The sequence below is a fragment of the Bacillus rossius genome, chromosome 15 (genome assembly GCF_032445375.1).
Source record: "Bacillus rossius redtenbacheri isolate Brsri chromosome 15, Brsri_v3, whole genome shotgun sequence".
In the NCBI taxonomy this organism is placed as follows: domain Eukaryota; kingdom Metazoa; phylum Arthropoda; class Insecta; order Phasmatodea; family Bacillidae; genus Bacillus; species Bacillus rossius.
The window spans coordinates 45,650,669-45,666,973 of NC_086342.1; the positions used below are offsets into that span (position 1 = coordinate 45,650,669).

Genomic DNA, 16,305 nt, shown 5'->3' on the forward strand with positions numbered 1-16,305 from the left:
TGGTCCGGAATATGGTCAGATATGACCATCGAGCAAGTGCTCATGAGAGCAATATCTTCTTGTGGAGGGCTATCCCGTGGGCGGGAAATCAGCGATGGGACTCTAGCCCGGTGGATCACTGCATGCCCACCCACTACAGTGGATGTTTGTCATCAAATTGAGGAGTACTGTGAGGTCTCCTTCTCAACATCCGATCAGCATGTTGACACGACTAACTCCAGAATACGGAGGGACGACAGCGATTTGCAGAAATTCAGCGAATGGTTTCAGTGCCATGACCCATTCCCTAAAATGAGTTCCCTCATGTCCATCAGCACAGGAGTTATAGCAGATTACAGCATCAACTGCCACAAAGCTTTTGAAAAGGGCACAGCCAGTATGAAAACCATTGAAGGGAAAAACTTCAAGAACTTCAACTTAGCAGAAAAAACCTAGTGGTGCCTCTACGAGCCGTGAAGGCTACAGCAAAGATGAACGGAGAATCGGCCCCTATCAGTCCGGACACGATTTTCCGCCGCATTCCATTTCACATGAAATCACAGCTTCAGCTTGAATCGTACTTTGGATTCGAATTGGCCCCGTACCCACTCCCACTGTTTGATGATGACAACATGATGCGGAAGAGTAGAAAATCTGAACTGTACAAGCTGTTCACTCCAATCAAAGTGGATTTCACTGTGAATGCAGACTACGTAGTGGATGGTGGTTTACTCCTGCATAGAGTTGTGTGGAACAGTGGAGAACAGTTTTCCAATATCATTCACAAGTACGTAAATTACGTGAAATCCAACTACAAGTTTGACAGTATCACCATAGTTTTCGATGGATACCCAGAAGATGTGGCCGAGAAGAGTATAAAGTCTGCTGAAAGAGCGCGAAGATCCCCTGCTATGTCATTTTCGTCGGTTATATTCCAGGAACATACCAAGGCCACAATGCCGAAAGATCGTTTCTAGTTGAATGATCACAACAAGAAATGTCTCATATCGATGCTGACAAACAAACTGATGGACGAGGGCATTCACTTGAAACAAGCCTTGGAAGATGCAGATTCTCTGATTGTGAGCACAGCAATGGAGAGGTCTATAGAGGGAGACAATGTTTTCATTGTGGGAGAGGACATCGATCTGTTGGTCCTGTTCACTTTTCATGTTGCTGTCTTTGAAGAGCCCATCTCCAACATGTTCCTCATAAAACCCGAGAAGTAGAACCAGGAAACTGTCGTTTACAGTCCGAGCAATTGCCGGCTGCCTGAAAACATGAGGAAGCATGCCCTGTTTCTCCATGCCTTCACGGGGTGTGACACCACATCCTCATTTTTCTGCCAGGGGAAAATAAAATTGATCAAGAAATTCATGGCAGACCAAAACCTCCATCAGGCCTCTATTTTTCTTGACCCGATCGCAACTCCTGATCAAGTTGCAGAGGCAGGCGTTCACTTCATAAAAACCTTGTATACGGGTGGCAGCAGCAAGTCCCTCAATCAAGTGAGGTTTGACCTCTTCCAGAGGTCGCTTTCAAAAAAGAATTTCGACTTGGCGTCCTTGCCTCCTACAGAAGCGGCTGCTCGCCAGCACTCCAGAGTTTATTTACAGGTGCAGGTATGGAGGAGTAATGTACTAGATCCAGAGAGATGGGGATGTAAAATAACCACCAATGGGTTAACTCCCATCACAACGACTGATCCACCAGCCCCACAAGAACTTCTCAACTCCATATCGTGCACATGTAACAAAGGGTGCAAAGCAGCTTGCTCCTGTAGAAAGGCAGGGATAAAATTCACCACCATCTGCATAACCTGCAAAGGGCACGCATGCCTCAATTCCATCTCTGAAGACAAGGATGTTATACTGGATGCCACCCAGTTTGACGAGGAGATTGATATCATCGAAGGAGAGCAAGAAATGAATCCTCATTCTCAAGATTCCGAGGATGAGGAGCTAGATGACGTGATCGGCGAAGAGCGGCCGTCTTCTCCTAAACGGCGAAAGAAATCGTCAACATGAGTACCTTATACATCTTTCATATTATGATCTTTCATGTACACAACTAATACATACATATTTCATGTACACAACTAATACCGTTATCGTTTACATGTATACATATTTTGTTACCTTCAATAAAACATTATTCATTATAATGCCTTCTTATATTTTGAAACCACATAACATCATTTTGGAGTGTCCAGGTGCGGATCTGTTGTGGGGGGGGGGGGGGGGGCACGAATCCTAGAATTTCTGAAACCCCAGAACAATTAATATTTAATATTTTATTAAAAATAAGGATTAGACTGGAAAATCCAAAGGGGGGCCGTGCCCCCCTTCCCTTCACTCTTGGATCCGCCCCTGGATGATTGTCATTGAATAAAATGATTCATATGATCCATTCAAAGGGCATAATCAACTTTTTAGCCAAGTTGGTAAAATATGGCCCAACTTCAGAAATCGATTGCGCCTAACAGCTAAGCCGATTTTGACAGACTAAAAACCATTTGACGAAGAATTTAATGCTCTTAAAAACATCTATGAGTAAACTTTTTTTCAGGATGCGTCGTTTAGGAGTTGTAAACGAAAAACTAAACAAAGAATCAACTTTTTAGCCAAGTTGGTAAAAATGGTCCAACTTTGAAAATAGATTGCGGCTAAATTACTAGGCCGATTTGGACAAACCAAAAAAACATTTGAAGCAGAATTTAATGCTATTTAAAAAAGCTTCAAATAAAATTTTCTGTAGGATGCGTCGTTTAGAAGTTATAAGCGAATAAATAAACAAAGTGAGAAAATTCCGCGGTTTTTTGACTCCCAAAACTTAAGCAGGAATCAGAATCCGTCGCAAACTCACAGGACTCTTATTTGAGACCCCCAAAAGGTATTAAAACATTTTCTAGCTTTGGACGATTTTTCGGGAAGCACTGCCTTTTTTTGGTCTAATTTGCCTGGACTATTGGGTTGCACCCGCTGCACATTTACTTTCGCTGTGTGTTCATAGATCAAGATAATCGTAACTGAGTATACATATATTTTCACTCAAGGAACAATGTTTTGGTTTTTATTGTGTTTATTTATGCCATGCCAAATATGAATAGTGTGTGTCCTTCATAGGTTTTTCTACATGGAATGCGTTTTGTATGTGGCTTAAAGAAAGAAAACGCATATACAAATAGTGTTTTGCAGTGAAATGTAGCTTGACTGGTAGTTTTTGCACGAGGTGTGTGTCAGCAGCTACATTACGTGGTTTTGTACGACATGTTTATTAATTATTGTCCCTGTGCTGTCTACGTTTCCACCTTCTCACGGGTGGAAACAAATTCTTTTTTCTATGGTGTATTATAGGGCGTCCTGAACTCGCCCACCGGTGGCTAAAACAACCTCTCTCTGCTTGTGCGGAAATAGTACCTGAAGCTTACTGCTATTACGTGTAGCATGCTCAGTGGTGGCCACTGTACTTTCAAGGAGGGGGTCAGAGTCCGGACAGATTTCCATACCCACTTGTGCCGGAAATTAGGCATTTCTTCACCTTTTTTAAATTTTTTTCTTTAATTTAAAATTTTTGGGATTTCTTATTTTTTTAAATTTATCTGGTCGTTAATGGGGGTGATTTACTTTTTGTTAGGCCGGTGTACGCTACGGATTTAAACTTTGTGCCAGTGGACCGAAGCCCCTTCCCAGGGGGCCAATCTGATATTTTGCTGTCTAATGTGGACATGGTCAGCCCGGTTGAAATTTCTCTCGCCTGCAGTCACGTCCCGAGTTTGTAATTTTAATTCCCTGCATGACCAAAACTGCTTTGAGCAGCTCCTGGGCTGCAAGCTGCTACTTTGTAGAGGCCTGCTGAGAATAGCATGTCTCGGCACGAAGCAGTCTCCAGTGGAGCTGCGTTCCCACCTTAGTGGCTATTTCTGCCCCCCCTTCCTCTCTCTCCACCTCACTTTAGTTCTGAGAAATCAAGCTAGGAGCAGTGACCGGACGGGACGATGACCTGATGAAAAACCTTCTCCCCGGTCCGACAGACACATCCCCGACATCTAGCGGAGGAAAATGTAACCGCGGGCCTGGTCGCCAGCGTGCAGAGCTTACCCTCATGACACCTGGTGGCAAGTCAGCTCACCACCTCAAGTAGTTCCCCCTTACGCCGCTACCCCCTTACGCCGCTAGAAAGCAGCGTCGCGGTGCCTTAAGGCACTATGCTTTCTTCTCGCGGCCTGTAGAAGTCGATTGTTCGTTGCATTTGTTTCGGTCCGGTAGAGAGCGCGCATGTCGTGTTCTCGTCACGCCCGCCTCGGACTCCTTCGGAAATTTTCGGCTTAGAACCGAACCTCCCCCCTCCTTCCTAGGGCTTGAGCGCCCGTTTTAATTAGAAGTCTTGTCCCCTACCGGGGGCTTAGTTCTCTGATGCTCGGCTACTGACCACGTGTTCTCGGCGTCCTCTGCGCTAAGAGGCTTTTCGCGGGAACGGCGATTTTCGGTTGCACAAAAGATGTAGTCAGTAACTTAAGGGATGTGATCCCATTTTTACAGTAGCCAGGCAGAGGTAGTTTTTAGAAAAGTCATGCGTAGTTAAATTTTCTTATTTATATTTAATTCCAAAAATTCTGGTTTCCTTCGCGCATCCGCGGATTCTCGGTGCGCGTCATCCTGATGTCGGCGCGAGACATCTCGCGAGCCCTGTTTCCACACCTTTATTTTTTCTTCCCAAATTCCCATTGTTTGGCTTTCGTGCCAACTGTGTATGACTGTCTGGACGCAGGTCTAATTCGTTTTGAATTTGGGCTGTGTTTCAGACAGGGTCGAAGTTACGGAGGGAGAAATTGCCCCCGCATGATCTTCGGGACCTCCAGCTGATCCCCCCCCCCCCCCCCTTGTTAGAAGAGTTTGGCCCGCAGTCCGAGGTCATCCTGGAAAGACCCGGGTGATATGAGAGATAGATTTTTTTTCCACTTAAATAGAAGGAACTAAAACAAAGATACCAGCGAGCAGTGTTTTGAGGACGTCATCCTCAAGAATCTGGAAAATCGAGGAAACTCATATATATATATATATATATATATATATATATATATGTGTGTATGTAATCGTTGGGAGCTATATTTGAAATTTTGTTAATGTATTCGTTTGATTGTTTGGTTGTAATATGTATTGTTTTAAATAATGCCGGGGCGCCCCTTTTAATTTTGTTAATTACTAAGATTTTTATTGTCAGGTATAAATAATGCGAACATAAAATTCCTTAATAATAAACTAGGAAAACCTATAGACCAAGCTAACGATTTTGTGTATTTATTTATCAAATACCTTCTTCATTGTAACGATTCACGAACTCCCAAGTTACGAGTGTGCAGGGAGTGTAAATTTTGTCTTGTTCACCGTCTCGTGCCCCCTCTGGTGATTAAGGTAATATTTTCTTAATATTTTGCCCAGCAGTTTCCAAGGACTTTTTGATTAATTTAAAATAATATAAAAATTGGGCATCGGGGCGTTTCACACTGCTATTGTTTTTTTTTATTTATAGCATGTTTACTCTCTGTACAATTTTTCTACATTCGACTCAAAGGGGGTGAAAAGCGATCAATTATTTTTCATTATAAAATTGTAACCCTGAAGCTAATCAAGCGGAATGTAAGTTATGTGTATGATTTATAAACATGGAGTCAAAGGCAGTTGGAGTCGAGGGCAGTTGGAGTCGAGGGCAGTTGGAGTCGAGGGCAGTTGGAGTCGAGGGCAGTTGGAGACGAGGGCAGTTGGAGACGAGGGCAGTTGGAGTCGAGGGCAGTTGGAGTCGAGGGCAGGTGGAGTCGATGGCAGGTGGAGTCGATGGCAGGTGGAGTCGATGGCAGGTGGAGTCGAGGGCAGGTGGAGTCGAGGGCAGGTGGGAGTCGAGGGCAGGTGGGAGTCGAGGGCAGGTGGGAGTCGAGGGCAGGTGGGAGTCGAGGGCAGGTGGGAGTCGAGGGCAGGTGGGAGTCGAGGGCAGGTGGGAGTCGAGGGCAGGTGGGAGTCGAGGGCAGGTGGGAGTCGAGGGCAGGTGGGAGTCGAGGGCAGGTGGGAGTCGAGGGCAGGTGGGAGTCGAGGGCAGGTGGGAGTCGAGGGCAGGTGGGAGTCGAGGGCAGGTGGGAGTCGAGGGCAGGTGGGAGTCGAGGGCAGGTGGGAGTCGAGGGCAGGTGGGAGTCGAGGGCAGGTGGGAGTCGAGGGCAGGTGGGAGTCGAGGGCAGGTGGGAGTCGAGGGCAGGTGGGAGTCGAGGGCAGGTGGGAGTCGAGGGCAGGTGGGAGTCGAGGGCAGGTGGGAGTCGAGGGCAGGTGGGAGTCGAGGGCAGGTGGGAGTCGAGGGCAGGTGGGAGTCGAGGGCAGGTGGGAGTCGAGGGCAGGTGGGAGTCGAGGGCAGGTGGGAGTCGAGGGCAGGTGGGAGTCGAGGGCAGGTGGGAGTCGAGGGCAGGTGGGAGTCGAGGGCAGGTGGGAGTCGAGGGCAGGTGGGAGTCGAGGGCAGGTGGGAGTCGAGGGCAGGTGGGAGTCGAGGGCAGGTGGGAGTCGAGGGCAGGTGGGAGTCGAGGGCAGGTGGGAGTCGAGGGCAGGTGGGAGTCGAGGGCAGGTGGGAGTCGAGGGCAGGTGGGAGTCGAGGGCAGGTGGGAGTCGAGGGCAGGTGGGAGTCGAGGGCAGGTGGGAGTCGGACAGTGGTAATATTGTAACCTAACGTAAATTGATCGTATTTTACTGAGTTGATCGTGAAAATCTGCGTCCCTTTCGTTAAATGTATGTAAAATGTCTATTATCTTATCCTAATGATGATATTGTATCCGTGTGACGAGATCGTATCCGTGTGACGAGATTTTATCCCTGTGGCAAGAACGTATCTCTATGGCGAGAGCGATTCACAGCTGATTTGAATGTTAAGTGCTCATGTATATACTTTTCGTTAAATGTGCTTCCATTGTGAATATTATTCCACTTGTGTTTCGTGAAATGTTTATAGACTTCTATTATTTAAAAACACTTAGTATTTCGAAATAAATTTGTACTTTTCTTGATCATTATCAAACAGCTTACTGATGAAGTAGCAACATACAGGTCTTTTAAATATAACTTGTGCTTTCACTGTGTGTATGTAAATAAACTGTATCCGTTCGAGAACCAAGAAAATAAGTGTTTTTAAAGACTATGAATATTACTCTTTATCTATCACACGATGTGGAAGTCATGTTCGTAAAGGACCTGGCTTGTCTCAAGCTTCAGTAAACCGATTGGAGCTGAGAATTAGTCAGTACAAGCCAATACAGAACTAAATTTTTATTATCTTACTAAATTACTCAAGTGTTCCTGTAGTAGAGTAGAATTTATATAATACATTTTTCTTTGTAATTTTGTGGTAGTTTTATTCCTTGAACCTTTCCATTTCTTTTGGCAATTTTAATTAAATTATTTTTTGTATCAATCAAGGACAGATCCGAGGCGATCGAATCAATCATTATTTTAACAAGCGATGTTTGATGATTTTTTGGAATTTTTTCCAGAATTTCTAGCTAAAAACTATAGATTTACAAAATGGCTACCGAGATGGCCGACTTAACGGCGAACGTCCAGGAAATAATCGCTGCACTCTAGCGAGTAAAAATTAAACTATAATACTGGCATGGCCCTTCTAGAAGACGAAAACAATATTTCGGATCCAAGATGGCTGCCATGACATCATAGTGACTGATGTAATATATTCATTGTTTTTTTTTTGTGGTGGGTGGTCAGTCTGCTGATGGCTTCCGTGGAGGAAGGATCCATCGATATTTTTAATCGAATGACATTTCCGGGTTCGAACATGTTACATTTATATAATTTTTACATTATTATTTAATTAAATATTTTTTATGAATTGTATTAAAGTTTTCCCAATTTTCTTGCTTAAAAATTTTGGATTTTAAAGATGGTGATCAATACGGCAGACGAGATGGCGGTTGGTACTAGAATCTAAGATGGTGGGTGTGACATAAATAAGATTTTTATTAATATTTCATTTAAATCGTAATTAAGTATTTTAAATTAATTGGTTACATTTTTATTCTCGCCGAAAATCGAACCGAGAACCGAGATGGATTGAGTAACTAAATATTTAAGGAAGCACTTTATATTATACCTATTTGGGATTTTTATTCCCGGATTTTGTGGTCAAAAATTAAGAATTTCAAGTTTACGGTCTAGGTTCAGGTCGTGACCTCGGCGGCCTAGGGGTCTTACTTTTAGGAGTCTTAAATCACTTTTAGGAATTTTCGTTTTTTTAATCCGAATTTCAATTATTTTTTTAAATTTTTGATGAATAATACCAAAAAATTTCCTTAAAATGGGGATTTTCACCTGGAAATGGGATATTTATAGAATTTTTCAAGAATTTTGAAGACATTTGGCACCAAAATGTCCACCGTGACGTCACAAACCAAGATATTGGACCGGCTCTACGGCTCCACATCTTGGACCCTGTTTCCGAACATACATTAGTGTACTACTTTAGTTTTATTATTGGAATAATATTTTTGTTGGCGACAAGATGGCGATAAAATATGAATATACACAACTAGCATAATGCAGATAAATTTTCGCAAGTAAAAGTATACCTAGTTTATTATAGCATTTAATAAAATTTAGGCTTTGAACCACTTATTGTATGTACTTTTATCAAACAAATAAGAATAATCTGTTGTGCTTGATTTCAGCTGCAGTAGATCGCTTCGTATTCTACCTACACGAAACAAACAACTTGAGTAACGACTTCTCTGTCTCAAAGCGGGATTTCTACCATGCCTTGCATGATTACCAGCCACGCTACCACTGGAACATACCTCCATTCGGTGTTCTGGCTCTGCTACTCAAGTTCAAGATCGTGAAGCATTTGAGGAATGGCGAAGATACGAGCATTATTAGGTTTGATGCTAACAAAATCATTCCAGTGATTAATAATTTGAAGAAATCTTCAAAAGGTGAGTGGTTTTACTTCATATTATTTGTTTTTTTCCTACAGTGTAACTTTAATTATGCAAACTATATTTTACCTGCAGAAATCTTTGGGAGGAGTAAATACGTCCTTAAGTCTCGGTCACACTACTGACGTCGTACCTCCTCTTTATTTAAACAAAAACCCGGGTCACAGTCCTGTCCGCGGCACAACATTCCGGCCATGGCCATTGTGCCACCACTCGTCACCAGATGGCAGTTGTAAATATGAACAGACAATGTATTATAGTTATGTTTAGACATGTTATGATTGTAAATATTTATGAAGATTATTAAGTGTGTAGTGTATGTATGTTTCGTAGCCTTGTAAATAACATTGTAGAAGGAAAATTTATATATCGTGTGGGCTAACAAGCCTAGACAGCTCCTCTCCCAGCCAATCTGGGAGAATAAATACCAACATAGTAATAAGTGGCATTATTGGCTTACCTTTCTCTATCTCCTCCTCTGCTAGAGACTCCTAGTGAGACCGCGAGCTTCCCTTCTCTCTCTCTTTCTCTCATTCTTCCTCTCTCCTGTACCCATCCGCTAGCGACTCTTTGTGAGACCGCAGGCAACCCACTGCTAGCGACTCTTCGTGAGACCGCGGGCATCCCTCTCTCCTACTACCAGCCTTTCCGCTAGCGACTCGTGAGACCGCGGGCATTCCTCTCTCCTGCTTTCCGCTAGCGACTCCTTGTGAGACCGCAGGCACCTTCCTTGTCAGCACGTCCTCGGTGAGCTGCACTGGGCCGAACGGTCCACTCCCGCCTCAGAGTGTGAGGCTGCTCTACCCAAGAGCTGGCGCCGGGCAAACAACACGACAACCGAACGACCGAGCGACGTCCACCCCGTCTCCACATCTTCACCAGAGACGAGGCCGCGACATTTGGCGCCCGAACGTGTGGCACACTTCATCATCGAGACTACAAGAGCACGAACAGCCAGCAGCATTCGGCGACCCGAAGTGTATATTTACTAAACAAGTGTAGAAGAATGTATGCAGGACAGACAGTGTAGAAATTCATAAACAATGCTACCACACAAACTGACAACCACACGTGAGACAGGTCAGCCACCAAGGGACTTTGACCTAATGACAGGAGAGGGACAGTGGCACAACACATCTGAGAGTAAACCAGTGAGATCGGAATTAGCAACAGGTACATTGGTTTGGGATACAATAGCAACACCAAGGCCCACACAGGCACCGACACAGAAGGCAGGGGCAAACCTCATAGTTTGGGAGGTGCTTGCAAGTCCAGCAGTGCAACCAAACATGCATATAGGGCGGACAGCTACCACAACAGGACGTATAGTACTACCAGAGTTCAGTGGGCTAGCACATGAGGACCCATGCGAGTTTGCACAGTGGTGTAAGGGATGGTTGACAGAATGCAGGGTGTCGATAGAATAATGGACACAACGCACGAGTGAGCAATTGCGCGGGCAAGCTCGTGAGTGGTGGAACCTGTAGGGACCCTATGACATGCAGTGGCAGGAGTTCGCTACCCGCTTTACACGGCGCTTTGACGACCACATGGCAGTCATGAGCTGTAAGGCTCGCTTCTACGGCGAGTCCCAAAAGGACTCCGAGTCAGTAGAGCAGTTCGTAGCAAGCAAGCTGCAGTTGTACCGGCGCGTAGCCCCGGGAGAAAACTGAGCAAGCTTTACCAGAAGTTACAGCATTAATACGAGAAGAATTGCAACCATTCCTCAGGCCATACTGCAATGGGACTATGTACGATAGGCAACAGTTACAGAAGGCAACCTACGACACCTTCTGGGACGTTTGACCGGGACAACTATCCCCGAACGAGGGCCTAGACAGCAGGTCGGAGCACCTGCAGGGACAAGCAGGGACATACCACAGGAAGGTCCATGGCGGACAGCAACACGGGCGATCGAGGGCCCACCTGGTGGGACAGACCAGAACACATCTCCATAATGGCGGAATGCAGGCAATCGGCGCGATGGAGGCCGACCACCACAGTGCCGTCTTGGATGCCCACAGGGCACGTATCACTGGCATCAGGACTGCCAGAGACACCAACAGCGACAACAACCAGCAGGAAATGGGCAGTAGGGGGTGTAGGACCTACAGTCCTACCCCCTGCACCAGCCAATCCCCTGCCGCAATCCATGGAGAACAACCTAGAACCACTGGGGCAGCTCACCACGCTAGAAAACCGACTGATGCGGATCCCCATCACCCTGAATGGGAGACCGACTGCCGCACTTATAGACACAGGAGCGAGCCATTTGTTCGTCCCCCAGCACTGTGTACCACCCGCAGACATCACACCCAGACACTTTGCCCTGCGCCTTGCTACGAACACTGGAACCGTGACAGCCATTGGAGATGCCATCATCACAGTGGGTATACGGGAGATGGTGACCCAAACTCCAGCAGTCGTGGTAGAAGGACTCCGAGAAGATTTGGTACTCGGACAGCCATGGTTGGTAGAGCAGGACGCCTTGATTTCGCCAGCACCAGGCCTGGTAAATTTAGGTAAACGTGAGCGCCTGGCAGTATATACACTAGGAAGCATACCACCTTCCCACAGGGCACACAACCGCAGACCAAGAGACACGACCTGTCGCCTGCTCACTGTGGGAGAAGATGATCACCCACCTCCAGCGGACCTTATCGAACTCAAACGAGTTCTCGACGTCCAACGTACCTCCCCAGATGCTGAGCGTCGACGAGCAAAGCAAGCGGAAGGACTGGATGAGATATGGACCATGAGAGAGGGCATGTTGTGTACAAAGGGGATAGGAACCAACCAGGAATGGCACACCTATGTACCACCGGAAGCACGGGAAGCCGTTTTGCGCTTCATGCACAATCATGACCTGGCAGGACATCCAGGAGCAGACCAAACCCGATGGGCAACCAGCCAGCACTACCACTAGCGCGGCATAGCCCGGGACATACGGGAGTATGTAAGGACCTACGAGAAGTGCCAGGAGCGAAAGGCACGGCGGAGTGATGGGACTGAACAGCAGCAGCCGCATCTCCCCACTACCCCATTCCAGTCCATCGCACTGGATGTTATGGGGCCGTATCCCCATACTGCCCGAGGGAAGAGGTTCCTGGTGGTAGTCACGGACCTCTTCACATGATGGGTAGAAGCATATCTTACTAGTAACATCCGAGCCAAAACTATTGCAAGAATCCTGCAGACAGAATTCTTTCCACGATGGGGATACCCAAGGGACCTCCTGACAGACAATGCCAGCCAGTTCATCGGAAGGCAGTGACAGGAATTATGTCGGGCATGGCAAGTGGAACACCGGACTACACCGGCTTACCATTCACAAGCCAACCCAATGGAGAGACGTAACCAGGAGCTGAAAGTCCAAATGCGCATACGTCTGGGGGACGACCATACTACATGGGACGAACACATAGCGGAGGCCCTGTTCTGCATCCGCCGCAGGACCAATGCAGCCACAGGGATGTCCCCGGCACAAATGGTCCAAGGCCACAATGAACGGCCTACGGAGTGACAGATGAAGGGGAAGACCCCGAGGATCGCTGTCGGCGGCAAGAGATTGAGCTGACAACAGAACGAGAACACCAGAGGGCCTACACTCAGCAGATAACCCCGCAGACCACACGACAACCACCGAAGCTACAGCCAGGTGACCACGTGTATGTCCGCACACATCCCCTGTCCAACACAATTAGGAACTTCTGCGCAGGACTGAGCCCCAGGTGGTCGGGACCACACCGTATCCTGAAGCGGCTAAGTCAAAGCACTTATTTGGTGCGCCGAGGTAGACAAATGCGAAAAGTACACCGGGACCACATCCGGAAAACAGCACTCCCAGAAGGGGGCAATGCCGTGGAGGACCTTACCCCAGATGTGGCAGGAACAATGCCTGACAACCACCAATCTTTCACACCCCAAGGAATGCAGCATCTGTTCGAGGGAACACCGAGCCCAAGGACAAGAATGGAGAGGCCAGCAGAGGCCAGCAGAAGCCCCTACCACGACCTCGAGGAGACAGCACCAGAGGCACCCGGCACGAATGCAGATGTCACTGAGACACCAGAGGCAGGCGTAAGCACCACAGGGGAGCAGCCCCTGGTGACGGAACCAGACGACATTGGGACAACAGAACCACCCTCCCCTACCCGAGGCATGTGGGGGCATGGGGCCTCCCTCGCCGATGCCGAATTCCAGGTCAAGGTGGAGGAACCGGCTGAAGACAACCAGGGACACTGCTGACGACGCCGACGCCGGCCCCCACTGTACCTGGCAGATTACGTCACAGGCTGCGAACTGGACACACTTGGGAATGGTGACCCAGGGAGTCCGGAACCAGCAGGCAGGCCCTGACGCTCGCAACCACTAGGAGAGAAGGCATTATGTGCCTGCTGGAGGGCACGCGGACGGCCTATACCCGAGCTGTTCCAGGGGGGGGGGGGCGTCTGACGTTGTACCTCCCCTTTATTTAAACAAAAACCCGGGTCGTCCTGTCCATGGCACAACATTCCGGCCATGGCCATTGTAGTGCCACCACTCGTCACCAGATGGCAGTTGTACTTATGAACAGACAATGTATTATACGAGGGTTATTTTTTTTTCAACCTCCGATCGGCTGTAATAAAAAAACAGGAATGAATTGGGAAATTATTTTAATGTCAAAAGAAACATACATCTTTACTCTATTTTTCCACATAATCACCGTGCAGATTAAGGCATTTGTCGTACTGATGCACCAGCTTTCCAATACCCTCTGCATAAAATGATGCCTCCTGCCTATTCAGCCACGTTTTAACAGTGCCCTGCAGTGTGATTACAGTTTCATTTCTCCATGGCATGCCCATTAATCGATACCCTAATCGCTTGTACACGAATCGACACGTCTCGTAGTGTTTACCCCATTCCACCAACCATGTGGAGCGGCCAACTCACACCTCAGTTGTGTTTGATCACCCTCCTTACAGTCCGGATTTGGCACCGAGTGACTTTCACCTTTTCCCCACGTTGAAAAAGTGGCTTGGAGGACGACGCTCAACACCAATGATGAACTGCAGAGCACTGTTAAAACGTGGCTGAATAGGCAGGAGGCATCATTTTATGCAGAGGGTATTGGAAAGCTGGTGCATCGGTACGACAAATGCCTCAATCTGCACGGTGATTATGTGGAAAAATAGAGTAAAAATTTACGTTTCTTTTGACATTAAAATAATTTCCCAATTCATTCCCTTTTTTTATTACAGCCGATCGGAGGTTGAAAAAAAAATAACCCTCGTAGTTATGTTAAGACATGTTATATTTGTAAATATTTATGAAGATTATTAAGTATGTAGTGTAAGTATGTTTCGTAGCATTGTAAATAACATTGTAAATAACATTGTAAATGCAAATCATCCAAAGGGATAGCAATATGTAAAGTTTTAACACGAATGATTGTAGAAGGAAACTGTATAAATAGTGCGGGCTAACAAGCCCAGTTAGCTCTCCTCTCTCCCAGCCAATCTGGGAGAATAAATACCAATACAGCAAATTGTGGTATTATTGGCTTACCTATGTCGCTTTCTCTCCTTCTCCTCTGCTAGCGACTCTTTGTGGGACCGCAGGCTTCCCTTCTCTCTCCCTCTCTCATTCTCTCCCTCTCTCTTGTACCTTTCCGCTAGCTAATCTTCATGAGACCGCGGACATCCTCTCTCCTACTTCTAACCTTTCCGCTAGCGACTCTTCGTGAGACCGCGGGCATCCCTCTCTCCTACTCCCAATCTTTCTGATAGCTACTCCTTGACAACACGTCCTCGGTCAGTTGCACTGGGCCGAACGGTCCACTCCCGCCTCAGAGTGTGAGGATGCTTTACCCAAGAGCTGGCGCCGGGCAAACAACACACAACCGAACGACCGAGCGACGTCCGCCCCGTCTCCACATCTTTAATTATGCAAATTATATTTGACCTGCAGAAATCTTTGGGAGGAGTAAATATATCCTTAAGTCTCGGTCACACTACACATTTTTTGTGCAACTGTAGGTTATAACTTTATCAAACAATTATTAATCCAATGAAATTACCTGGTTTTCCAACACTAGATGCTGTTCGAAACAAACTCTTAAGTTACCATATCATCTTTAACATGATATTACATTCATCACAAAACTATGTTACCTCACCATTAATATAGTTTTTCTGTACATAATTACCCATGTCGGGAATCCACTGTTCCATTAGACGCTTTTGAATCTCCGAGGTTTCTGAATGACTCGCATGGGCCGGGTCGAGGTTACCTTAGTGATGCCTTTGTAAGCAGTTGACACTTTGCAATCCCTTCTTGCATTGGCGAAGCTTCCAGCATAGTATCCGCATTTGACATCCGCGCTTGTATCTTGAACTTTACCAGTCGCTGCTGCTGTTGTGTTTAGGAGATGCGGTGCCATCTAGTTCCCATGTGGTGTCTGGAAGATGTAGTGCCATCTAGTTCCCATGTGGTGTCTGGAAGATGTAGTGTCATTTAGTTCCCATGTGGTGTCTGGAAGATGCAGTGCCATCTAGTTTATGATTCTCCTGATACCTCGTAACATTAGTATTGACTTAGGAATGAACGATTCAATGGTCTTGTGGGTACTATGTTTGCGAGGGGATATTTTTAAGACTATGTAGATGGCACACAATTGGGATTGGGTTTTGTGATATATAATTGTCTTATTTCTGTTCATTGCTTTTTGAAACAGGAAAGAGAAAAACACATTTATATGCTTGCTCCTTGTAATTCAGGTCATTACATTTACAAATTTATAAATCAAAGAGTAAACATTCTTTAACATGTAGCTATCATTGGAAATATGAATTCAAAAACAAACAAAAATTTTTGTGAAGGTGAAGTACTGTTTGAGATTACATTTTCTTGTATTTGCTTTTGGATACTGCCAAGAAAGCTTAATTGAGTTATATAATTATAATTTTAATCTCAATAAGTATTACTAAAACTCTTTAATTTTTATATTGAGTTGAAAATTTAATTTCATTGATACTTTGTCTGGTGGTTGAAAGGTTTGTTTACAACTAAATGTTAGTATAGGTTTTCTTTGAAAAACACTTATCACGTAAAACAGATACATAAACCATATTAGCTGTAAGAGCAGCTGTTCACTTAAAGTAACTTATTATTGATGTGACTAATCTTTTGCCAAAAAGAGAATTCAGAATCCAGTTGTTGACCTGTGAGTAGCTGAGTAGGGGCATAGTTAAGTATCACTGCGCTGTTATGTAATTCCACGGAACACACCCTCATTTAACGATTTATTACAAGTTATCTTGATAGTCTGAACATTCCATTCAGACATGTCATTAGACTAGGGA

General features: G+C 45.9%; 1 protein-coding gene across 2 annotated transcripts in view; it reads left to right on the top strand.

Annotated features, from left to right (window-relative positions):
* LOC134539566 (putative helicase MOV-10) overlaps nt 1-16,305 on the top strand; it is a 202,329-nt gene that overhangs the window by 71,677 nt on the left and 114,347 nt on the right. For both annotated transcript variants that reach the window (XM_063381717.1, XM_063381718.1), the window contains exon 2: nt 8,690-8,953. In XM_063381717.1, the coding sequence (XP_063237787.1) occupies nt 8,690-8,953 (264 nt within the window). The remainder of the gene's footprint in view (nt 1-8,689; nt 8,954-16,305) is intronic.